This window comes from Chanodichthys erythropterus, chromosome 17 (genome assembly GCF_024489055.1).
Source record: "Chanodichthys erythropterus isolate Z2021 chromosome 17, ASM2448905v1, whole genome shotgun sequence".
Taxonomy (NCBI): Eukaryota; Metazoa; Chordata; class Actinopteri; order Cypriniformes; family Xenocyprididae; genus Chanodichthys; species Chanodichthys erythropterus.
In genome coordinates, this window is record NC_090237.1 from 12,785,503 (window position 1) to 12,812,500 (window position 26,998).

The 26,998-nt window shown below is 36.6% G+C and overlaps 1 protein-coding gene across 4 annotated transcripts in view; it reads left to right on the forward strand.

Moving 5' to 3' along the window:
* Positions 1 to 26,998, forward strand: part of snx19b (sorting nexin 19b) — a 36,053-nt gene that overhangs the window by 6,980 nt on the left and 2,075 nt on the right. Inside the window, exons 10-12 of one of the 4 annotated variants that reach the window (XM_067365356.1) lie at positions 20,053 to 20,237; positions 21,932 to 22,019; positions 26,640 to 26,998. The exon at positions 26,640 to 26,998 is cut by the window's right edge and continues 2,075 nt beyond it. In XM_067365356.1, coding sequence (XP_067221457.1) covers positions 20,053 to 20,237; positions 21,932 to 22,019; positions 26,640 to 26,763 — 397 coding nt within the window. In that variant the 3' untranslated portion in view covers positions 26,764 to 26,998. Of the gene's footprint in view, positions 1 to 2,328; positions 8,023 to 12,096; positions 12,598 to 20,052; positions 20,238 to 21,931; positions 22,020 to 26,639 lie in introns of those variants that run through there. The other 3 variants (XR_010892178.1, XM_067365358.1, XM_067365357.1) reach the window with 3 other exon arrangements.

Consider the following 26,998-nt stretch of genomic DNA (forward strand, 5'->3'; position numbering starts at 1 on the left):
TGGACCACATCTATAAATTTAAGATGCATAATTGCATTAAGTGAAAACTTGCACATTTTTTGGACTTTTGTTTGCCAGCTAGTCCATATAATGTCTGAAAGCTTGTCTACTTTATAGATCTTGTCCTACTGCAACATTTGTACCAAAACTGGGACATGATTTGCAACACTTCAGGCCATGATTGGCTCGAGGTGGGCCTTTCATTGAACCTTTATCTCCACAGACTGGGAAAAAAAGGCGTATTAAAAGGAGTTTTGCATTCTACTGAATTCAAAGTTGGTGGAAGTTTGAAGTTTGTGTTCTTTGAATTCAAGAGGTCAAAGTTGCAGGTGTGCAGTGTTGCAGGAAACTGGAGTAGATTGAATATTTTTAGTTTTGGATTTATTGTTATATGTAAAAAAAGACACTTTAGAGCATTCGTTGCATTGTCCAAAGAAATTGTAAAAATTTTACTCAAAGTCTGGTGTGACCATGACATCAGTCTTCACTAATATTCAGTAACAGAATTAAAAAATCGTTTATTATGAACATATTATATACCACCAGTTTGGGCTCAGTAAGATAAATACTTTTTATTCAGCAAAGATGTTTTTTTTTTAATATATATAATTTATAATTACAATAGTTATAATGTAATAATTATATTAATGCAATTACAGTTATATTATCATTTTAATTAATGATGACATTTATAATGTCACAGAAGATTTAAAATAAATGTTTTTTTATTTCTATTCATCAAGGAATCCTAAAAAAAAATGTCACAGATTCTACAAAAATATTAGGCAGCTCAACTGTTTTCAGCTGTGATAATAAAAAGAAATGTTTCTTGAGCAGCAAATCAGCATATTAGAATGATTTCTGAAGGATCATGTGACACTGAAGACTGGAGTAATGATGCTGAAAATTCAGCTTTGCCATCACATGAATAAATTACATTTTTTAATTTTTTTTTTTTAAATTGAAAACGTTTTTTTAAAACTTGTAATAATATAATGTTTTTACTGTGTTTTTGATCAAATTAATACAGCTTTGATTATCATAATAGACTTTTCTAACATTAAAAAAAATCCTACCGACCCCAAACTTAGCTACTATTAAAAAAAATTGATACAGCAGGCATTATTCTATAGTAATTGTGTAAATCCATAGTATGCTTGATTGTAAGCATCCACTTATCATCTCGGAAATAAAAACAGTTCTTTAGCAATCCAATTTAGTGTTAAAATGTCTTCGTGTTTGGCAGTCCGATCAAATAATTAGAAAAGAAAGACATTTAATGTAGAATTCTATGCAGTGTTGTTTGTTATGTACTGCTCATTTTGGTAAATATAGTAGGTCATTATATTTTATGCACCTTAAATGTATACATACTGTGCAGACTAAACATACTATACACTGCAGCAGTAGTATGATAGTTTGTTTTCTAAAGATAGCAACTCAGGCTCAACAGGCCCTAAAGACAGACACAACCAACCAGATGGATTAACTTAATGAGGTGTCACTTGAAGGCATCACTCATTCAGTCCCCAAACTGCTGTACAATTGTGTGATCATTATTATTTTTAAACATGAATATAAATACTTTATTAAACAAGTTGTGTTGTGGGGACCGATGACAACTTGATGTAGGAAGTGAGAACTGTGTGTTTTAAAGCTGTCAACAGGTGGCTTTTCCCCATCCTCTGCTCCACTTCTCTTGGAGTTAATAACAGTCACGGGACATCCCACCGAGCCGCCTTCGGTTTCAGCTCGCTGTTGTAGCTTTCTTTCTTTGCTTTAATTAAAGTACTTGGTGTTTTTGCTACTCTGTTTAGCGATGACCGCACGTCTGCGGTGTGCAGATTTATCCCATGGCACATTAATGCCTTTCTAATGCAGAGAGGTTACTGAAACCTTGTGCTATAAAGGAGACATTTGTTTCTTAGTTTCTTTGAAACCATCCTGTCCATCCTCGAGGATTTAAGCTGAAAGGTCAGGCCTCACATTAAATCGCGCACGCAAGCCCTCAGGTCCATACGCATCTGTTTTGCAGATCTTCGTGGTGTGATGTCTAGCCATTTCAAATGACTCGTTTGTGCGGCGGTGTATTAAACACCTGCTAGCAGACCGGCTTCCTGCCATGTTTAGCTGATGGTGGAAAGCTGGAGTGAGACCTGTGTCTTTCCTAAACAGTTGGATAGAGCCAGTGTCTCATAGGTGTGTCTTTTGTGGGTTCAAGCTGATCAGTACAGTGGTTATTTGTTCTCTGTTTGAATTAAATGTTCACAATGGAGCCTTTTATTCACGATAATTTCATAGTTTCCTTTTTTATCTTCTGTTTTGCAGGCTGGGCTGTAGAACACATTTGGGTCATTTCGTGTCAATTCAACCAGAGGTCCCCGGGTCAAATTTTGGATTTTGTGAATATTTTTTCTTTTGAAAGACAAACATAAATAGTGATGAAAACCAAAATAATAAATTTTTGCCATCTTTCTAAAGTCATTTTCACACCCCTCTAATTTGGCTCCAAATCTCAGGTAAAAATTGTCATTTTGACCCCCCTCTACAAAATAGTGAATTTCTCAGTAAATATACATCTGTGACATTTAATATTTTGACTTTCATCACTATTTTTGTTTTGTCTTTCAACAGAAAAAATATTCACAAAATCAAACATTTGAGCCGGGGACCTCTGGTTGATTTAACATGGAATGACCCATTTAATCTTCATTCTGCTTTAAACCAGGGGTCTTCAACCTTTTTCAGGACAAAGACACTGTGGTGGATCATGGGGGGCGTGTCTAATTCAGTTGCAAAGTTTGGTGGAAGTTTGTGTGGTTCCTTTTCTCAAACCAGTGTAGCACAATCCCGCCCCACTGCTGATTCACGAGATTTCATTGTTCATTTCAATCTTACTGCTGATTGCATATGCAATGCTGAAATGAGTACTAACCCCTAACCCTAACCCACAACCTAATCTTAACCTTAGTATCCACCTTTTTTTTTTTAACATAGAACAGGCCATTTGTAACTTGAGCCCATAATGGCAAAAATCTACCCACTCCTTTTTATTTTAATCTCCATAAATCATAAATAGTTTCTAAAACAGTAGGTAGCACAATCTGATAGGCAGCATTATTCATCAGAACACCTGTTTGCTTCATAAATGAGGGTCAGTTCAACACTGGATTTGCAAATACGATTAGCATGACGGTACATGCGATGAGTTGAATCAACTTAACTCCACAACAACTACATAAATTTATCCACTAACCATTCAGAAACATCAAGTTGCATTCTACAAGTTGTAACTTCTTCCTGAATCTCTCCATCAGTGTCCACCTCTGGTTTGAACATGTAAGGCTGAACACTGTTACTGACAATCGTCATTTTGGCTGTGTGAGATTCTCCAGTTTTGCTGTTATTGAGGATCTGAAGTGTGAGCTGTTAATGCCCCGCCCCTTTTCTGGAAAGGGGTTCTGGGAGCAGCAGCTCATTTGCATTTAATGGGACATACACAAAAACGGCGTGTTTTTACTTACACCCAAATAGGGGCAAATTTGACAAGCTATAAATATCTGTGGGGTATTTTAAGCTTAAACTTCACAGACATATTCTGGGGACACCAGAGAATTATATTACATCTTGTGAAAAAGGGCATAATAGGTCCCCTTCAAGTCTGATTTTTTTCTTGACAGGTGACTGTGATTGAGTTGACCAATCCCGGCTGTGAGGCGGGATTTGTGCTTAACTGGTTTGGGGAAAAACACACACACAGTTCCAGTTCCAAATTGAATAACTTTGATTTAATATTATGTTTTTGTCAAAATATTTTTAAAAGTAGTTTTGGATCAAACAATCATTTGTGGAGCCCCGGCAATGCCAGCACAGTACCACCTAGGAGTTACAACATGATGTTGGTGTAATTTCTTCACATTTGTTTTTGTTTATTCGCTATGGTTTTTGATTGACAGTGTAATTATTTAGCTCAAAATAGACAATGAACCATTTAGAAGACTGAGTGGGGCATTTTGATTGAACAGATGTTTTACTTTGTATTGCATTATTGAGTAATCATGGTGTCTTTGGAGGAGAGCCTCCCAGAATGTCTCCCACAATGTTTCAAACCACACAGTGGTGGTGTCTGGTCATGGTGTTTGTCTCTGAAGGGAAAAGCATGCTACATAATCTTATTCTTCTTGCTGTCCTGCCTTCTGTAACCATTATTTCTACTCTTTGCATTGTGCCAATATTGAAACTGTTGTCATGTACGGCTTTGTGGAGAGATTCTTTGGATAAAACAGAGCTCTGTCTTGTTACAATTAGTTAACCATATACTGGAGGTTTAGGCAATGTCAGTGCATATGCCAAAGATGAGCTTTTCTACTTTGCAGATTTTATTTTCTAAAACTCATATCTGAACAAAGTAATTCTCAATTGTTAGATTTATCAGATGGGAGCAGCTTTTGGACTGAGTACCATTTTTTTTTTTTTCTCTCTCTCTTTTGACCTGTGACTTGTTTTAGATATTGATCATTTGAGTTAGATTATTTTGTTTTTGCTGTAAGATCAGTTTAGAAAATTACAACTAATTCATTGTTTGGCATCTGAAAAAGTTTGGTCCTGCAAGAATGTGTAGTTACTAACAAACTACAGACATATAATTCTGTTGACCTTTAGTATGGAAACACAGTCATCGTGTTGAGCTTATGAAGCCACATTTGTGTAAAGATTTTGTTTTGTATTTGGTAAGATTAACACAGCTGCCAATTTGTTTCATCAAAATTCTGCACATCTGCATTGTGTTTACAGTCATTACTTGTTACACATATTACTTTCAAAAAGTAGAAAATTCTTGAGGAGTTCCCATTATTGTTTTTCCAAAAAGAATGTAAAAACATGTTTTTATTCTGTTGTTTTTATAGGAAAAAATTCATGGCACATGTGGGTGTATCCTTTATCGAGGAGCAATTTAAAATTTAGTAACTTTGTGTGACATATAGTAACATGCATGACTCAGAATGAAGGCAGAAAATGTTTTTAATAATCCAGGAGAAATACACTGGAGAAAAACTAACAGGGCAGCTGCACTTTCTCATAAACAATTAATAATTAATAGGGCTGTCGAATTAACACGTTAATTAGATTAATTAATCACAGTTTATTAACGCATTTGATGCAGTTGCCCTGCCCCCAAACCCACGTAGGTCATCTGACATTTCAGACAGTTGATTGATGACTAATATGGTGCAGGGCAACAACTCACTGCGTGATGGAGCCTAAAGAATGTATTAAGAATGTCCCTAAAATTCAAGATATGGGGCAAAAATGCCCCTGTTTGTGTCTCATATTTATATATAGTTAAGCTATATCACACGAGCAATGAATACAGTATCACACAAGTGCTGTTTTTCTGTCAAAATATCATGAGTGCAAATGTGATAGGCTACTGATTTTAAACAACAGTTCAATAAATAAGTTAATGTTGTGTTAATTTAGACAAAATATTTTCTGTTTTTCTCAACTTTGCAAATGAAAATATAAAGACAAAGCATCTCCGAGCAACACACAGCAGCATTTCATTTCTGAATCCCTGTTTTGAACAAATCGGGTGAACCTTGTTGGACTTGAAGCGGCGCTGCACAGACTGAGCAAAGTACCGCGAGAGCGATTCAGAATCATACGGAACCGTCTGCTCTCTAATCGCTCTTGTGGTACTGTGATCTCGTATAAATGCAAATCCTGTATAAAATATATTAAAATAAAAGTAGAAACAAAGAAAATTGCTCATATAATCTTTAGTTTGACTGCATTAGACAGACAAGCATCATTTTCTAAAGTTTAAGCACCTCCTTGTGACATTTGCTTGGAAAAAAAATGACTTCATTTAAGTCAGGGTTGTCCAGCCCTTCTCTTGGAGGGCCAGTGTCCTGCAGTTTAGCTCCATCCTGTTCCAACACACTTGCCTGGAAGTTTCTAGTAATCCTGAAGTCCGTGATTAGCTGGTTCAGCTGTGTTTAATTGGGATTGAAGCTAAACTCTGCTTGGTAGTGGCCCTTCAGGAGCAGGGTTGGACAGTTTAGCTTAAAATCAGGATATAAAGATATTGCACCTGCCACGTGAATAGGCCCACACATCAGATGACAGATTGTGTGCAGTGGCACTCTAAATAAAAACATACCAGACAGGTCCTGTTGAAATGGCAGTGTGTGACTGTGCGGTTACAAGCGAGACACGAGGGGGCCAGCTGCTGCTCGTGCCTCGGTGCAAACAGACACATCGGACGTCATCTGAGGGAAAGAATGAGTTTACTTATCTGGCGTCTGCGGCTCTTCTAGCACTGTACCGGATGTCTTTGTCTGCCTAATTATCCAGAGGCAAGCAGTTTCCAAATGGAATTTTACACATTATTCTACACAAACCTTAGGTGATGAAGGCAGCTGATATGCATTTTTACAAAGTGACCCAGAATGAAAGCAAAAGGACCTAGATGAAATATTGTTGCTTTTATTAGCAATAGATCAGTTATCATTTCAGGACAGTCAGACTTACTTTTATCATGCAACCACAATATGGTTATGGTTATTATTTTTAAACATACGCCTGTGACCTTGATAACAGCAGTGGAATGCTAACTATGATCGAAAATGACTGCAAAACCTGCAGTAACTTAAAGTAACTTCTGAGACAATCATGCAAACTGTCTGTTCGTATATAACAGACTCCTGCTCCAGCACTAACACACCTGTCTGTAATTTTCGAGCGGACTTTTAAGACCTTGATGATCCGGCTAAGGTGTGTTTGATTAGAGTTAGATCTAAACTCTGCATGAAGGTAGAGCTTCACAAGAGGAATCGAGCACTGTCTGCTTTACATTAGTGATTGTGTGTAAAACCACTTGGTGGCAGTATCTACTGTCAAATGCTGATTGAAGATGTTAATAAGTTGTACAAATGATGTTTCATGTTTTGATTGGGTGTTCTCAAATGTTCTTTTCCTTATTAGATTTATGTCTTTATATGGAGTCATATGTTGTGATATTTTTACAGGACATGTTCATGATAGATGAGATCAGTTGCTATTATTGATAATTGAGGTTTTCCATAGTTAAAGGAATAGTTCACTCAAAAATGAAAATACTTTCATTATATACACTACTGTTCAAAAGTTTGGGGTTATTAAGATTTTATTTTATTTATTTTTATTTTTTTTTAGCAAGGACACATTCAGTTTATCAAAAGTGACAGTAAAGACATTTATAATGTTACATAATATTTGTTACAAATAAATTTAGTTGTTGTAACACGTTGGGGTAATGTATTACAAGTAATATGAGTTACAGTGGTGCTCAGAATTATTGGCACCATTGGTAAATATGATCAGAGATGACTGTAAAAATAAATCTGCATTGTTTATCCTTTTGATCTTTAATTCATAAAATGAGTAAAAATCTAACCTTTCATTGAAGAAAAAGAATTGAAAGTGGGGGGAAAATCACATTATGAAATAAATGTTTTTCTCCAAAACGCATTGACCACAATTATTGGCACCCCTAGAATTTTTTATGAGTAAAATATCCTTGAAGTATATTCCCATTCATATTTATATATTTTTTAGCACACTAGGGTGATCATAAATATAAAATTGTCCAGCCATGACTTCCTGTTCCACAGGAGTATAAACATGAGGAAACACAAAGGCCAAATTTCCTTAAACATTCATCTCAATGAGTAAAACCAAAGAATATAGTTCTGATGTGCAGCAAAAGATTGTTGAGCTTCACAAAATGGCTGTAAGAAAATAGCTAAAGCCATGAAGATCCCCCATTTCCACTATCAGGGCAATAATTAATATGTTCCAATTAACTAAAGATGTTACGAATCTGCCTGGAAGAGGACGTTTGTCTAAATTGTCCTAATGCGCTGTGAGGAGAGTTTGAGTGGCCAAAGACTCTCCAAGGATCACAGTTGGAGAATTGCAGAGATTAGTTGAGTCTTGAGTCTCAGAAAGCGATTAAAAAAATATCAAACAGCACCTACATCCCCACAAGTTGTTCAGGAGGTTTTCAAGAAAAATCCTCTTCTCTCATCCAGAAACAATCTCCAGCATATTCAGTTGTCAGACACGACTGGAACTTCAAACGGGACCGGCTTCTATGGTCAGATGAAACTAAAACAAGAGCTTTTTGGCAGCAAACCCACCAGATGGGTTTGGTGCACACATGGATAAAAAGTACCCCATGTCCACGGTTAAATATACTGCTGGATTTTTAATGTTGTGGGCCTGTTTTTCTGCTGGAAGTCCTGGACATCTTATTCAGATACATGGTGTCATGGATTCTACCAAATATCAACAGATAAAAAATACAAAACCTGACCACTTCTGCTAGAAATCCTATAATGAGCCATGGTTGGATCTTCCATCAGGACAGTGATCCAAAACAAACATCAAAATCAACACAAAAATGTGTCACTGAGCACAAAATTAAGCTTCTGCCATGGCCATTCAAGTTCCCTGATCTGAACCCTAAAGAAAATGAGTAAAGTGAACTGAAGAGAAGAAGCACCAACATGGAGCTGGAATCTGAAGAATCTGGAGAGATTCTGTATGGAGGAATGATCTCTGATCTCTTGTCAGGTGTTCTCCAAACTCATCAGGCATTATAGAAGAAGAATCAGAACTGTTTTCTTGGCAAAAGGAGGTTGAAAAAAACTATTGAATAACAGGGTGCCAATAATTGTGACTTTCCCCCCACTTTCAATTCTTTTTCTTCAATGAAAGTTTAGATTTTTGCTAAGTTTATGAATTAAAGATCAAAAGGATAAACAATACAGATTTATTTTTACAGCAATCTTTGATCATATTTACCAAGGGTGCCAATAATTCTGACCACCACCGTATGTAATCAGATTACTTTTTTCAAGTAGTTAGTAACACATTACTTTTATTCATTTCACTTTTGGTGTGAAAGGGCCTTTACATTTGCCAAAAATAGAACAAACAAACACAGCCCAGCCCAGATGAGAAAAATGCAATGCAGAAGTAATGTAACTCATTACTTTCCATAAAAAGTAACTAACACAATTAGTTACTTTTTAGGGAGTAACACAATTTGTAATGCATTACTTTTAAAAGTAACTTTCCCCAACAATGTTGTTTTGTCATTATATGGACAAAAACATTCTTCAAAATAGCGTTCTGCCAAAGAAAATCATACAATTTTGTAATGACACAGGCCATTTCATTTTTGAGTGAACTATCCCTTTAAGTCTTTCTTTCATAGTTTGGCTTTTAATAAATAGTTTGCTCAAAAAATGAAATTATTTACTTTACTTTAAACCTATTTGACTTGCCTCCTTCTGTTGTATAAACTACTTTTATGGAGCTTTTTAGTGCTGTGAAAAAGTGTGAAAAGTCTTGCTTATGATGGTGCTGAAGATGCTATGATAGATTGTTCTGCTGTGGCTGCCAATATTTCTTTCATAAACAGGATGTTTGGAAAAGGTTTGAGGTAAGAAAGGCCTGTCAACCATGGATTTATTGCACCGCAAAACATTTGTCTCTTGCTGTTTCTTTCTCTTCCTCTGATCCATCATTCTGGAGACTGATTTTGGCTTCTTGTACTGCACACTACTGTACTGTAAACTACCCCATCCTTGGGTTATGCTTGGTTATATCCATATTAAACAGTCAATCATTCCTATTTTTTGACAACAGCCACTCAAGCTTCCAAAAGATCTTTTGGTTTTAGATCTGATTTATTTCCTACAACACACTACAGAATGTCCAATAATAGATATAAACTTTGTGTAAATTTTACTAGTCATGGTTTCTTATTTTAATTAAATTTGTTATTTATCCCAAACATGGTGGCAAGAGCTTCATAACTTTCTGATTTGTGATGTATTACTTTAGATTAAATATACTTTGTAAAATCATCTATAGTAGGTATAGTGAGGGACGTGTCTGTAACAAAGGATTTTTTTCCATCCAGGTCTTCCATAACAACACTGTTATGGAAAAAACAGTGTTGGTATTGTACTCTTTGTGTACAACCACATAACCAGACACTCAAAAATATATGATTGGAGATATGCAAGTTTAGTCAGTGCTGAAAGAACCTGAACATCTTCCCTGCATTCTTGCAGGATGAGATGTATTGATTAGAAAGCCAGCATTCATCATGCTCCATCATTACAAGATGCACACTGCACAGTATAGAAGGATCTGCAGATCACTTAGAGTATGAAAGATTATAAATATTGTTATGACAGCAGTTGAAGATTCTTGCTGAAGACATAAAGCCTACATTTTCAGAAAAAATACCATACAGCCTTGTTATCATGACCCTATGGAGACTCATCTCATCTTAGTTTGTTTGTCCTTTTTTTTCTTTGGTAAATTGCATCATAGATTTCTTTCAAACATATGTACCCGTACAAGATGTTATCTGTGCCAAGAAACTATTTTAAGCTTAGGATGTGGCCTCCGAGGTGAAAGTTTGTGCTTGTTTTGCAATAGTTGTGCATGGAGATGGATTAGTCTGAGATAAACCAGTTAATTTGGACTTGGGAAAGACAATTTGTTTTGGTCCAACATTCCTCTGGGTTTTGAAACAGACTGCTAACTTGTAATGGCTTGTTTAAAAACCTGGCACACAACCCAGAGCGTTTGATTATTTCACAGTGCAAATTGATGCAATTCAGCTCTTGGCTGCCCATAAAGGTCATTATGTTCCATTTGGTAAGAAAGCAGGAGCTGAATTGGTCTTCTTGTTACCTCTATTTGGATAAGACTCTCTGAAATAATCAGTCTGTACAGACACCTGTTACAGACACCTGCAATAGAATCGGATTCTGTCTTAGACTATTTAGAGTATAGATTTATCTTTGAATCTAATTCTAATATTTAATATCCATCCATCCATCCATCCATCCATCCATCCATCCATCCATCCATCCATCCATCCATCCATCCATCCATCCATCCATCCATCCATCCATCCATCCATCCATCCATCCATCCATCCATCCATCCATCCATCCATCCAAATTACAAACCCGATTCCAAAAAAGTTGGGACTCTGTACAAATTGTGAATAAAAAAGGAATGCAATAATTTTCAAACCTCATGAACTTATATTTTACTCACAATAGAATATAGATAACATATCAAATGTTGAAAGTGAGACATTTTGAAATGTCATGCCAAATATTGGCTCATTTTGGATTTCATAAGAGCTAAACATTCCAAAAAAGTTGGGACAGGTAGCAATAAGAGGCCGGAAAAGTTAAATGTACATACAAGGAACAGCTGGAGGACCAATTTGCAATTTATTAGGTCAACTGTCAACATGATTGGGTATAAAAAAGAGCCTCTCAGAGTGGCAGTGTCTCTCAGAAGTCAAGATGGTCAGAGGATCACCAATTCCCCCAATGCTGCGGTGAAAAATAGTGGAGCATCAGAAAAGAGTTTCTCAGAGAAAAATTGCAAAGATTTTGAAGTTATCATCAGTGCATAATATTATCCAAAGATTCAGAGAATCTGGAACAATCTCTGTGCGTAAGGGTCAAGGCCGGAAAACCATACTGGATGCCCGTGATCTTCGGGCCCTTAGACGGCACTGCATCACATACAGGAATGGTACTGTAATGGAAATCACAACATGGGCTCAGGAATACTTCCAGAACACAGTGTTGTTGAAGTGAACACAATCCACCGTGCCATTCGCCGTTGCCGGCTAAATCTCTATAGGTCAAAAAAGAAGCCATATCTAAACATGATCCAGAAGTGCAGGCGTTTTCTTTGGGCCAAGGCTCATTTAAAATGGACTGTGGCAAAGTGGAAAACTGTTCTGTGGTCAGACGAATCAAAATTTGAAGTTCTTTTTGGAAAAACTGGGACGCAATTTCATCCGGACTAAAGAGGACAAGGACAACCCAAATTGTTATCAGTGCTTAGTTCAGAAGCCTGCATCTCTGATGGTATGGGGTTGCATGAGTGCGTGTGGCATGGGCAGCTTACACATCTGGAAAGGCACCATCAATGCTGAAAGGTATATCAAAGTTCTAGAAAAACATATGCTCCCATCTCTTTAATCTTTGTCTCTTTCAGGGAATTCCTTGCATTTTCCAACATGGCAATGCCAGACCACATACTGCATCAATTACAACATTATGTCTGCGTAGAAGGATCCGGGTACTGAAATGGCCAGCCTGCAGTCCAGATCTTTCACCCATAGAAAACATTTGGCGCATCATAAAGAGGAAGATGCAATAAAGAAGACCTAAGACAGTTGAGCAACTAGAAGCCTGTTTTAGACAAGAATGGGACAACATTCCTATTCCTAAACTTGAGCAACTTGTCTCCTCAGTCCCCAGACGTTTGCAGACTGTTATAAAAAGAAGAGGGGATGACACACAGTGGCAAACATGGCCTTGTCCCAACTTTTTTGGGATGTGTTGATGACATAAAATTTAAAATCAACTTATTTTTTAAACATTTGATATGTCATCTGTGTTGTATTCTGAATAAAATATTGAAATTTGAAACTTCCACATCATTACATTCTGTTTTTATTCACAATTTGTACAGTGTCCCAACTTTTTTGGAATCACGTTTGTAAACAACTATCAGTCAAAGCTATCAACTAACTTATTTAAACTAAACAACTATCAGCACTAACTTATTTAAACTAAACAACTATCAGCCAAAGCTATCAACTAACTTATTTAAACTAAACAACTATCTGCACTAACTTATTTACATTAAAGGTGCCATCGAACGTTTTTTTACAAGATGTAATATAAGTCTAAGGTGTCCCCTGAATGTGTCTGTGAAGTTTCAGCTCGAAATACCCCATAGATTTTTTTTTATTATTATTTTTTTTAACTGCCTATTTTGGGGCATCATTAAATATGAGCCGATTTATGCTGCTGCCCCTTTAATTCTCGTGCTCTCCGCCCACGGAGCTCGCGCTTGCCTTAAACAGTGCATAAACAAAGTTTACACAGCTAATATAACCCTCAAATGGATCTTTACAAAGTGTTCGTCATGCATGTGGCATGTATGCGTCGGATTATGTGAGTATTGTATACTGTTATATTGTTTACATTTAAATCTGAATGAATTTGAGGCTGTGCTCCGTGGCTAACTGCTAATGCTACACTGTTGGAGAGATTTATAAAGAATGAAGTTGTGTTTATGAATTATACAGACTGCAAGTGTTTAATAATGAAAATAGCGACGGCTCTTGTCTACGTGAATACAGAAAGAAACAATGGTAATTTTAACCACATTTAACAGTACATTAGCAACATGCTAACGAAACATTTAGAAAGACAGTTTACAAATATCACTAAAAATATCATGATATCATGGATCATGTCAGTTATTATTGCTCCATCTGCCATTTTTCGCTATTGTTCTTGCTTGCTTACCTAGTCTGATGATTCGGCTGTGCTGCTCCAGACATTACTGCCTGCCCTTGTCTAATGCCTTTCATAATGTTGGGAACATGAGCTGGCATATGCAAATATTGGGGGCATACACCCTGACTGTTACGTAACAGACAGTCTTTGTTATGTTGAGATTCACCTGTTCTTCGGAGTTTGAGACTCACTGTATGTCCATTTCCATGTACTGAACTCTTGTTATGCCAAGATAAATTCAATTTTTAATTCGAGGGCACCTTTAAACAACTATCAGTCAAAACTATCAACTAACTTATTTTGATATGATACCCCTAATTTTTTACTGGTGTAACCAACTGGTTTTAGAAGTCACATATATAGTTAAATGGAGATTGCATTTAGTGCAGGGGTTTCTGTTGATGGTAATGTAAATACACACTCATCTTGAGAAGTCAGTATTTTGGCAGAACTTACACCGTGAAAGACATTTTCAAAAACAAATCAGTGAATAAAATGGAAAAGCACATGTCATGGATACAAGATAATTTCCAAGTCATTGATTGAATATCCATTGAAGTCAATTAAATCAGTAATTAAGAAATGGAAAGCGACTGTGTAAAGGCCAAAGTATACTAAGGCCGTCCGTGTCTGCTTACCGTCCACATGACGTAATTTTCGTCATCAGGAGGGTTCACAGACATGCGTGCAGCCCAATTTTTAAGACCCCTCAAATGTTCCGCGTACAACAGCGCATGTGCGAGTGACTTGAGCACTTGAAACTCACAGGCAAAGGAGTATACTTGCATGCTGTGCACAAGATGGAGCGGAACGTGGAAAATGAAGTATACCCGGGCCTTAAGAAGGAGATTGCTGAGGGAGGCCACCAATGACAACTCTGAAGAGTTATTGGCTTTATATAGAAACTGCTTACAAATACTGCTTCACCAGTCACAGCTTAATGAGTGAGTGGTGAAGAGAAAGCCACTATTGAAAAATGTCATATGACATCTCGGCTACAGTTTGCAAGAAGGCATGTGGGAGACTGAAGCCAGCTGGATGAAGGTTCTGTGTTCTGATGAAACCAAAATTTTTTGGCCATTTGGCTAAATGGCATGTCTGGTGCTGAACATCATCAAAAACACACCATCATCACTGTGAAGCATGGTTAAGGCAGCCTCATGCTGTGTGGATGCTACTTTTCAGCAGGCCCTAGAAAGAGTGTGAGAGTAAAATAAACAGGGAAATCATGGAGGAAAATGGGATGGGTGATGGAGTCTGCTAAACACCTGTGATTTGGGAGATTTGTTTTCCATCAAGATAGTGCCCGCAAAACATAAAGCCATGGCTTCAAAACAATGTTAATGTCTTGGAGTGGCCAAGACCGAATCCAGTTCTCAATCCAATTGGAAATTTATGGCTGTCCGCTTACAATCTCCATGCAATCTGACTGAGACAGTTGCCAGATGTGCAAAGCAGAGACATGTCTACACAGACTCTCTGTCTATCTGCCTGTCAGTCAGTCGTTCTATCATTTTCAGTCGTTCTATCTATCGTTTTGTCAGCCGTTCTATCTATCGTTTTGGAACTGTTAGGCTACGTTCAGACTGTCAGTCCAAATCCAATTTTTGTGTATATTCGATTGAAACCCGATCAGATTTAACAAGTGTGTATGGCAAAAAATCACATTAAATGTGATTTTTACAAATCTGTTTCGAACTACATTCATATGTAGTTTGAAATCCTGTTCAATTGACATTCTGGAAATCTGTTTCAGACTGACTGCTCTGATCGGATTTTGCATGGTTTATGTGACTCTCATGGCACGTAAAATGTATACATCAGTCGTTATAGGAAACATGCTAAAAGTTGCTGCAGAAACAAGGTTGTGTTGTTGCAAGGTGCCGGACAAGCAGAAAATATATAATATAATGGAGACATGTTTTGAAACCGGCGGAGACGACAGCATGGAATAAAGCCACGAATACCAGCCTTCTAAATTCCTGCCGCTGCCTCAGAAGATGCAGTAATCCAGTGTAGCGGCTGCACATTGTCATGTTGTAAATAAGACAACATCTGTATTGCAAACCACTCCATGTTGCAGCTGTTGTTTATTTTGGCGTATGCCTACCAACTCAACATCATTGCCATAGAAACTAATGCATATATTCCGAAAAACAAAAGAGCGGCATGGACACACAAATCGGATCCTGAACAGTTGCAATACACAATGTGTACAGTCAATAATTTTAGATCAAAGTCCAATTGGATACCCAAATAATCAGATTTGGACTGACAGTGTGAATGTAGCCTTAGACAAGACTTTGCCAAGCCAATGTTAGTTTATCATTAACATTTTTTGTGGTATCCTCAAGGCTATAATTTGGTCTCTCTTGATCTGCTGACAAATGTCTTGTCTTGTGCAATTAGACCTTTTTTGTTCATTGTCTCTGTAGGACCGCAATTAGATTTTTACAATCTGCAAGTTGCTTTTTTTTTCTCTCTCTCTCTCTTTTTCTCCTCTTTTTTTAACATCTGTCTCAGATAACAGTCAGTCAGTTTATTGGATCTCAATTAATGCTCCATGTAAATTCAGTTCCTACAAATCTTCCAGCACATCAGTTTTTCCAAGTTTATTTGAGATGCAGATCAGGCAAGGCTGTGAATGGAATATAGTTATCATGTTTATATTTTTGGAGTGTCAGAAGAAATGAAGGCTCACAATAAAATCTGAAAAGGGTAGTTTAAACTTAATTGGCTCCAGTGAGCTCCAAGCACCCTTGTTTTCCACTCCTGTTGGCTTGAGAAATGTCTTCCTCCCCTAATGCTGCACGTCTCCGTCAAAGGCTGTGCCAGTCAACATTAACTGCCCTTTATAATGGCAGAAATGCCATTAATGGAATAAAATGCTCTACTTGTTGTTTTGGAACAGCTGTTTTTTGTTCCATCACCTTACATCAGAGCTTCTAGAGAATTACGTATGTTCTCAGTCAGACCGGTGCAAGTCCTTTCAGAAGCTCTATTAGACCCGCAGGCTTAGTACTCTTGTTTTGGGCAGCAAGCTAAAATTTTGACTGACACATTTATAGAAGTGAGCTTTAAATGTTATCCCAGGAAATAAAACCTGTTCAACTTATTTTAAAGTGTACTTAGCTGATGTAAAACCTACAATTTAAACTTACTGCAGTAAGGCTCTAAAAATAAAATTTTGTCAAGGAGCAGAATAGCAATCCTGTGTGCAAACACTGTGTATTGATGCTTTTGTACTATTGGGACTTTCATCAATGTGTACAGACAAGTAGTCCATAGAAAATCTCTGCATTAGTTAAATTTCCCTATATTTATTCCTCAGACAGGCAATGCAAATTAAATTTGTCATGTTGTTACTGGGTCATTGAAATTAGACCATAATTGTAGTTTAATGGCCTCTGGGAAATACATCATGCTAGACACATACTGTAGTAGTCATGAAGTAGAGCAGAATTTGGCGTCCATATGCCTTCCACACAGACTGTGCATGCACTTTGGACTTAATCCCCCATTGGGGGTAACTCTATGTCCAGATTCTCAGAATTTAGTAGAAAATTAAATTGCTGAACTTATTTGTTTTTGACACTGAGTAAGCGTGACCATAAGAGGTTCTCTGGATCTCAGGCTCTGTCAACATATAGCATCTGTGGCATTTCAAAGAGCCAGGACCAAAATAAATCAGATATGTAATCGAAGAACAGGACAGATTTAAATCAATGACACATGAAATTCCTGGGTCCACTTCATATAGTATTCATGAGAGTAGAAAACACAAAGGTTGAGGGCATGTGTTTTCCCATTTATGTGATTTGAGTTATGTGATTATAGTTATATAACTATAGCATTATAGATTTTCTGACTTTTGTCACTTGTTTCCAACATAACTTTTTACTGAAGTTGCTCAGTTGTTGTTTTTATATTAATAATATTTTTCTTCTGCATTAAATGACCTGATTAAAAGACACAGAACACTTCATTTATTCTTTGGAAATAATTGCAAAACAAAACATGCACTTGTTAGTCATGATTGACGGTTTGCACATCACACAGTAAGTCTAGTTCAAGTAAAACTTTAGACCTTGCTTTATTTTTTTTATTCTGCTGCCCTGCGTCTCTCGCCTTTGCTCATCTGCCACAATAATGTTCATTTTCTCTGCAAATGTTGATATACAAATAATTGCACTTAATTTAATTGGTTATTATCATTAACTAGAACTAAAACTAAAACCACAAAAAAAAATAAATAATAATAATAATAATAATAATAATTTTTTTTAAATAAAACATTAACTGAAATGAAATATGTATTATTTTTTTGTTAAAAAAACTTCATTTTCAAATTTCAGCTAGTTGCCAAGACAGCATTTCTCATTTATGTTTAGGGTAATTTGAAGTACTAAAACTAAAACTATATAGACATAAAAATAAATAAATAAATAAAAACAAAAACATAAATAAATAAATAATACAACTTTAAAAGTGCCCTAGAATTAAAAATTGAATTTATCTTGGTATAATTAAATAACAAGAGTTCAGTACATGGAAATGACATACAGTGAGTCTCAAACACCATTGTTTCCTCCTTCTTATATAAATCTCATTTGCTTAAAAGACCTCTGAAGAACAGGCAAATCTCAACATAACACCGACTGTTACGTAACAGTCGGGATGTACGCCCCCAATATTTGCATATGCCAGCCCATGTTCAAAGCATTACACAAGGGCAGCCAGTATTAACGTCTGGATCTGCACAGCTGAAACATCAGACTAGGTAAGCAAGCAAGAACAATAGCGAAAAATGGCAGATGGGGCAATAATAACTGACATGATCCATGATATCATGATATTTTTAGTGATATTTGTTAAATTGCCTTTCTAAATGTTTCGTTAGCATGTTGCTTACTGTATTCACGGAGACAAGAGCCGTTATTTTCATTATTAAACACTTGCAGTCTATATAATTCATAAACACAACTTCATTCTTTATAAATCTCTCCAACAGTGTAGCATTAGCCGTTAGCCACGGAGCACTATCAAACTCATTCAATATCAAATGTAAACATCCAAATAAACACTGTACTTATGTGATTAGACATGCTGCATGACGAACACTTTGTAAATATCCATTTTGATGGTTATATTAGCTGTGTGAACTTTGTTTATGCTGGTTAAGGCAAGCGTGAGCTCCGGGGGATGGGAGCACGAGATTTAAAGGGGCCGCGCAGCCTGAATCGGCACATATTTAATGATGCCCCAAAATAGGCAATTAAAAAAATGAATAAAAAAAAATCTATGGGGTATTTTGAGCTGAAACTTCACAGACACTTTCAGGGGACACCTTAGACTTATATTACATCTTTTAAAAAGTCGTTCTACGGCACCTTTAACTAAAATCAAAAAGAAAACAGAAAATAAATAAATCTAATTCAAAATATTAATAAACTATAATAGAATATCATGCTAAAATAACACAGGATTGATTGTCATGTCATGTAATTAATTATTTTTATTAAAATGAATCAATTTGCAATCCTAGTAAAATACACATTATCCTTTTTTCAGCCTACTGGTTTTCTATTTATTTTTTATCCTGTCAGCCTCTCTCATAAAATTCTGTGATGTCTTATAATACTTTTTTCCACTCTTTTTTGTTCAGTTTTTTTTTTTTTTTTTTTTGTTATACTGACTGTCTGCCAAAATGGTAGTGATTATTAAAAGATTAAACCATCTCATCCCCAGTAATGTTATGCAATCCCTCAGTTATCCGCAATTTCTTCAGTGCAAAGTGGCCAAAAGTAATTTTGCAGAATTGATTCTGTGAAATGAGATTCTTTTTTTTTTCTTTTTTTTAAAGGATAAACTATATCCATATGCGGCCAGTCTCAGATTTTAATCAGAAAAGACAAAGAACATTGCAGTGGCGCATGTGAACTGCGACTTGCTGAAGGACATTCGTGAAAGATGGAGTCCAAACACATGACGTTCTTTATGACTTATCCTTTTCATTTGGTAGAATGGTTTTGTGGCATGTTTTGTGCAGCACATCATCAATTTACAAAGGGATATTTAAACTACACCATTTTCAACTGAAAACAGAAATTTTTTTATGCATTTTGGCCATCTATTTACACGGCAACTGCGTTTTGGGGGCCTGAAAATGAAAACTTTTGAAAATGGGTTTTTTGAAAATGATACCGTTATTGATTCTGTGTAAACTGCAAAACCATGAATTTGTGAAAACGATGACATCATGGTCATGCATATAGTCTATAGGCATGTGCGTGTACTTGACAACCAAAACAACAATGGCGGACTATGGGACTGTGTTTTTGCTGCTCTAGATACTGAATTTATTAAGGCTTCTCCAGCAAAGTGTAGGGTTACTACACCACTACTACGACCAAATGAGACACATTATTTACATAAGTAGAAGAATGTGAATGTGCATAGTTGCGTTGTGTTTCTTTACATAGTGACATCACCAACTACTGGCCCGGCATGCATAATACAGTGCTTTATTCATTTTTTAGTGGATATGTGTGAACGGGGATTGTTTTGACAACATTGTCATTTTTGTTTTGTACATGCAGCATCATATTCAATTCCTTGTGTTGTTGTTATTGGCCTTTAGGTGGCTAGAAGTGGGTGTGGTTAACCTAACCTGTACACAGTATTGGGTGATTTATCTGCGGGTGCTGCAGGAGGCCATCTGGCCTGGAGGAAGTCTGCCGGCTCAACCCCGACCTCAACGCAGCCAGAAGCAGAAAGAGGAGAGCAGAAAGCAGGCTCTGCAGTGCCTTATGAAACTACTGCCAGGTGAGACGCCACATAATGTGAACACATAAACTACCATTTGGGGTCAGTGGGAAATTTTTCTTAAGAAATTAATTAAATTGATCAAAAGTAACAGTAAAGACGTTTATAATGTTACAATTGTTGTTTCTATTTAACATTTTTATTAACATTCTATTTTTATACTTTATATTCATCAACGAATCCTGAAAAATGGTTTCCAATAAAATATTAAAACTGTTTTCAACATAGATAAAAAAAAAAAAAAAAATGTTTCATGAGCAGCAAATCAGCATATTGGAATGATATTGGAATCATATTCTGAATAATCATGTGACACTGAAGACTGGAGTAATGATGCTGAAAACAGAGAAAACACCACTGGTATATTTATATCTTTAAAGTTATACATGGTTAACTTCCACCCTACCCCTTTAACTTTCTTTATTTTAGCTTGGGTAGTTACCATGCAGTTGCGCTCTAGTTACCAGTGTTTACTTTTAATGTACCTTGGGTTTTAACAGATCTGGGGAAAACTGCTTTTTCCTTTTATACACCTTGGACATGGAATAAATTGCAAAAGGATTTAAATCTGAATACACTTATATCTATTGATGAATTTAAGGCAGTCATAAAGAATGTGGAGATGGAGACAGTTTGATACATGCTCTGAACAACTGATTTGAAACAAAAGATTTGTAAAGCTTCGAAGCTTTATTAAGCAGTGTGTTTTGAAATCGCCATCACTAGATATTGTTGAATAAAGTCGTTACTTTGTTTTTTGGGCGGACAAAAAGTATTCTCGTTGCTTCATAACATTAAGGTTGAACCACCACATGAACTGTTTTAAATACATCTTTAGTAGCTTTCTGGGCATTTGAAAGTGTTAATTATCTTGCTGTAAATGGAGGCCTCACTGAGCCATTGGATTTTATCAAAAATATCTTAATTTGTGTTCCGAATATGAACATAGGTCTGACAGGTATGGAACGACATGAGAGTGAGTAATAAATTACAGAATTTAAATTTTTGGGTGAACTAACCCTTTAAATATAAAGAAAATTAAGAGATTATTCATGCTTAAATGGTGCTGTCAAATCGATTGATCATGATTAATTGCATCTGACATAAAAGTTAATGTTTCAATAAAAAACACTTGGGGGAGCGCAACTGGTAACACACCGAGCTAAAATAAAGAAGATATAAAATTGAAATGAAAACTCAAAAATTACAAATGAATTGATTAAAATTACAGCTGTCAAATCGATTTAATTGCGATTAATCGCATATTCTTTATTTTAGCTCGGGTTGTTGCCAGTTGCGCTCCTCCAAACATTATTTTTTTAAATGGTAACAAATTTTTATGTTTGATGTGATTAATCGTGATTAATTGATTTGACATCTCTAATTTTAATCCATAGATTTGTAACTTTTGAGTGAACATTTTCGATGTTATATAGCATTTAATAATATGTTTTGGATGGAACAGGTAAAATTTGAGGTTTGAACATACGGTTTAAAATAAAATTTGGTGATTCCGACAAAAAGCTGTTCAGTAAGACAACACCATTGCTCAAAAGCTGAATCAAAACATAAGGTCACAGGAAACCACCTCAACAGAAAATAATTGTTCTTCATCGATAGTGTGGTGTAATCCAGCAGATCTTCATCTCTGTGTTCCTTGACTGAGTTTATTGTGTGTTCCTATGTTTTTACAGATCTGATCTCTGAAATGCTGGGCTCTGAGAAGTACAAGATATCTTGGCAGACGGTTGTGGATTCTTTTCAGAACCCCACCATAAACAGGTGTGTTTGAGCAGTAAACACAGATGAAGATAAAAATCAGCAGCACAGCCACCTATGTAACATGTTCCAATATGCATATTTATGAGATTAATAACATTGATGGGAAATTCCAAATTCCTTAGAAATGTCAGAACATGCATATCTAGCATCTTGTGTATATACAGTATATACAGGTGCTGGTCATATAATTAGAATATCGTGAAAAAGTTCATTTTTTATTGTAAATTATTTAAAAAAATGAAACTTTCATATATACTAGATTCCCTACATGTAAAGTAAAACATTTCAAAAGTTTTTTTGTTTTTTTTAATTTGTTGATTAGAGCGTACAGCTCGTGAAAGGCCAAAATCCAGTATCTCAAAATATTAGAATATTTACATTTGAGTTTCATTAAATTACCATCCCTACAGTATAAATTCCGGGTATCTCTTGTTCTTTGAAACCACACTAATGGGGGAAGACTGCTGACTTGGCAATGGTCCAGGAGACAATCATTGACAGCCTCCACAAAGAGAGTAAGTCATAGATGGTCATTACTGAATGTGGTGGCTGTTTACAGAGTAATGTATCAAAGCATATTAAATGAAAAGTTGACTAGAAGGAAGAAATTGGGTAGGCAAAGGTGCACAAGCAACAGGGATGACCACAAGCTTGAGAATACTATCAAGTAAAGCCGCTTCAGACACTTGGGAGAGCTTCACAATGAGACAAAAATGAAGCCGGAGTCAGCGCATCAAGAGTCATCACACTCAGACATCTTCAGGAAAAGGACTACCAAGCCACTTCTGAAACAGAAACAACGTCAGTAGCATCTTACCTGGGCTAATGAGAAAAAGAACTGGATAGTGGTCGAAAGTCCTCTTTTCAGATAAAAGTAAATTTTGCATTTCATGTTGAAATCATGGTCCCAGAGTCTGAAGGAAGACTGGAGAGGCACAGAATCCAAGATGCTTGAAGTCTAGTGGGAAGTTTCTGAAGTTAGTAATGATTTGGGGGGCTGTGACGTCTGCTGGTGTTGGTCCATTATGTTTTATCAAGTGCAAAGTCAATGCAGCCATCTTCCAGGAGATTTTGGAGCACTTTATGCTTCCATCTGCTGACAAGCTTTATGGAGATGTTGATTTCCTTTTCCAGCAGGACTTTAGCACCTGCCCACAGTGCAAAAACCACTTCCAAGTGGTTTGCTGACCATGATATCAGGGGCGCCCCCAAGGGGTGGCCAGGGGTGGCCACGGCCACCCCTGCATAAACTCTGGCCACCCCTGTGGCCACCCCAGTATGATTTTGCATTGGGTACTATTAATTTAAATGCATAATGTAAATTCACAAGTTCATGAAGTGAAAGAAAATAAAATGCCACCAAAAAAGATAGATTGACTGACGCCACCAGAGGAGCTGTTTCACTGAACAGAACAGGTCCAATCATCTTGGTTATTCTGTGCTTGCGGCGCGCACTCAAGAATTGCATGCGCAAATGGCCCGGCGCGCGCTGCATAATTATTTTATTATAGCTTAAATAAAGCCCAAAAGAATACGAGCAATGACCGTCATTGCTCTGTTGTAAGTTAAGTCATGAAATTACCACACATGCGATTAAAGCTGCCTCAAAACTGTGAATGCATGTATTTGTTAACATGGTTTTAAAGCTATTGTTATCCAATTTGTTGGCCTTAAAACGTCTTAAAAATGCACATATGTACACCAGAGAAATCTAAATTTTCTCGGGGGAGCATGCCCCCGAACCCCCCTAGCAAACTATATTTTATGACCTCGATCAATATGAAACCATAATGCAATCTGAATGCAAAATGTGTATTTCTACAAATGTGCACATTTTTGGACTCAAACGCTGTAGGTATGTGTATGCAAATAAATGGGACCGAACACGACTGAATGTAAAGGTTTGTGTCCTCATTATTCTATTAATAACTACCAATTGATTTTGCATGTATGTATATGTATATACATATAGGACTAATATATATATATATATATATAATTTTTTTTTTTTTTTTTTGCCACCCCAAGAATTGCTGTGGCCTCGTCTGGCCACCCCTATTAAAATTTTCTGGGGGCGCCACTGCATGATATTACTGTGTTTTATTGGCCAGCCAACATGCCTGATCCCTGAATCTATGGGATATTTTCAAGAGAAAGATGAGAAACAGTCGATCCAACAATATACAGAAGATCTGAATGCTCAGTAGTGCCTCAGCAGTGCCACAGGCTGATCACTTCCATGCCACACTTCACTGATGCTGTAATTTGTGCTAGGAGCAAGTCATTTGCAAGTCATTTGCTGACCAAGTATTGAGTGCACAAATGAACATACTTTAAAGAACTTGAACTTTTCTGTTTTGAAAATCCATTTTTTGCTTGATCTTAGGAAATATTCTAATATTTTGAGTAGTGGTGGGCCGTTAACGGCGTTAACGTGCTGCGTTAACGCGAGACTCTTATCGGGCGATAAAAAAATATCGCCGTTAATCTCTTCTCAAAATTGGGTTGGGAGCTGGGTCTATTCTACGCAAGTTATGATGACTTTCACCTTGATATTTTAGCGCGGATGTATACCTAGCCGAACTGACCCTTCTCAAGACCCATCCGCCCCCCCTAGTTACTGTTGCTTTGGTCGACAAGCCGTGGTGCTGTCAGGTCCCAGCTTTAATACTGTGTAGTTTTTTAAGAAATTCAAACAATAAAACCCGTTTTCTTTAATGTGTCGTGACCATGGTCGTGACAGATTGCTGTAGCGCCTCAGCTCAAGAGGCTCGTAAACTGATCATCTCTTACTACGAATCCATTTATAGCATCAAATAACCATGAATGAACATGAGAATCAGTGTTGTTTCAAACGCGGAAAGATGTCAATATACAAAATATAATATACAAAAGTTTAACTCCACTGAGGTTAATCTTCTAACTCCTATCTGCTTTGTCGGACAAAATGGTGGATTACTTTTAGTCACTTGCTGCGTCCCAATTCGCCTACTTATAGTACGCCCTAAAATATGTACTCTTTCTGTGAACAAAAAGTACTTACTTTTGAGTGTGTAGCAAGAGAGTAGACAAGCTTTGGGACATACTATCACGTCATACAATTGCGTCTTTGCTCTCTGTCGCATCCAGTCACTGTAAACTGCCCTGTCAATCATCTTACATCCTCCATATTTCATTTAGCTAATTTCCTATCGTATCGGATAGAAATACAGCACGTTGATCTGCAGTCGCGGGTCTTTCATGTGGAGAACTGTCCTCATATTTATGCATAATGATGCATTTAAAAGTTAATGGCCAATCAGATCTTTATAAAAGTCCACATTGGTATTTGCAGATGAAAAATAACACGTATAACATTAAATAAATATTTTCTATCAGTTTGAACGGATTATTAGTCACTCAAACAACCTCTCAGCGTTGATCGTGCATATTCGTCATGTTTTGTAGTTTTTAACACGTTTTACTCGTGTTTGTAGTTCTGAACTGAATCCTCGTACAACGTGCAATGGGTTGTGGGCAATGTTAGCCTTTATAGTGTGCACGGATCCACACTTCGAAAATCTACCGGAAATAGTAGACCATCCGGGGACTTTTGGCATACTCTTTTCAACATACTATGCTTTGGCACACACTTATTTTAATCTCACATACTATTTAGGATGGATAGTATGGACATTGGGACGCAGGGACAATTTGGGTATCTCACATATTCTGAATGTCTTCGGCAGAATTCAAATGAGCCATTTTAATCTAGATTAATCTAGATTAATTCCAAAATTAATCTAGATTAATCTAGATTAAAAAAATTAATCTGTGCCCACCTCTAATTTTGAGATACTGGATTTTGGACTTTCATGAGCTGTACGCTCTAATCATCAAAATTAAAAAAAAAAAAAACTTTTGAAATGTTTTACTTTACATGTAGAGAATCTAGAATATATGAAAGTTTCATTTAAAAAAATAATTTACAATAAAAAAAAATTATCACGATATTCTAATTATATGACCAGCACCTGTATGTATGTATGTATGTATGTATGTATATCACTTTTCAAAATTTTGTACTGTTTGTAGCTGTAAAAAGCGCATATTTCATGAGGCAAGCAGATATGGCCTAGTGAACATGTGGCTTTAATGGTTAAAATGATCTGGTTGTAATTTATTTACATCATTCTTGTTATGACACAGTAAGTAAGCAATGCAGTTAAAAGAATGCAAAAATGTGCTTTCAATAGATTAATCACTGTGCTGTGTTATCAGGACACCCCGTGACATCTTTGTAGACTGTTACCACAGTGGGGATACATGATTTATTCTCACCAGCTTGGGTTTTGAGAGAGCTGCTCTTTGATTTACTAGAACATGCTGTAGTCTGCTGTAGATGTCCAGATGAAACAGATGCTGTTACAATCAGTTATACATTGACTCAGTATCCTTTGCTTTATGAGCTGTGTCCTTAGCAGACAGTATAAAGAGGGGGGAAGGCAACAAGGCATGTCCGAATCTAGTGTCTGCGTGATATCCTGTCTAGGATCTTGAGGTTCTTGATAATACAGTGTTGTAGGATCTGTGTGCAGGATGTAGCTGTGCTTGTGATCTATGTGACTGTTTTTTTTGCAGGCATCTTGTGTACTGCATCTGGGATCTGCTAATCGAGTTTCTTGTCCCTGAGGTGTCTGACGAGGACTTTCAGAAAACACTTCTGCACAGCCTGTCCAAAAATGCTGAGAAGCTGCCACCATAGGTGTGCTGGGGGGAATGGAGACATACATACATGCGTATCACATACAAACTTGTGGTCATTTGCAGTGTTAGGTGGAAATACTTGCAGAAACATCATGCGATCAAGAAAGTGTGGATTTTATTCACTATAGCCTGTGTCTGGCACCAATTTAGGTTTCCCTGTTTCTGGGACACACTACGCACGTCCTGGAGAGCTTTGATTAATGGACACCTGTTTTGTGTTTTATCAAACCACA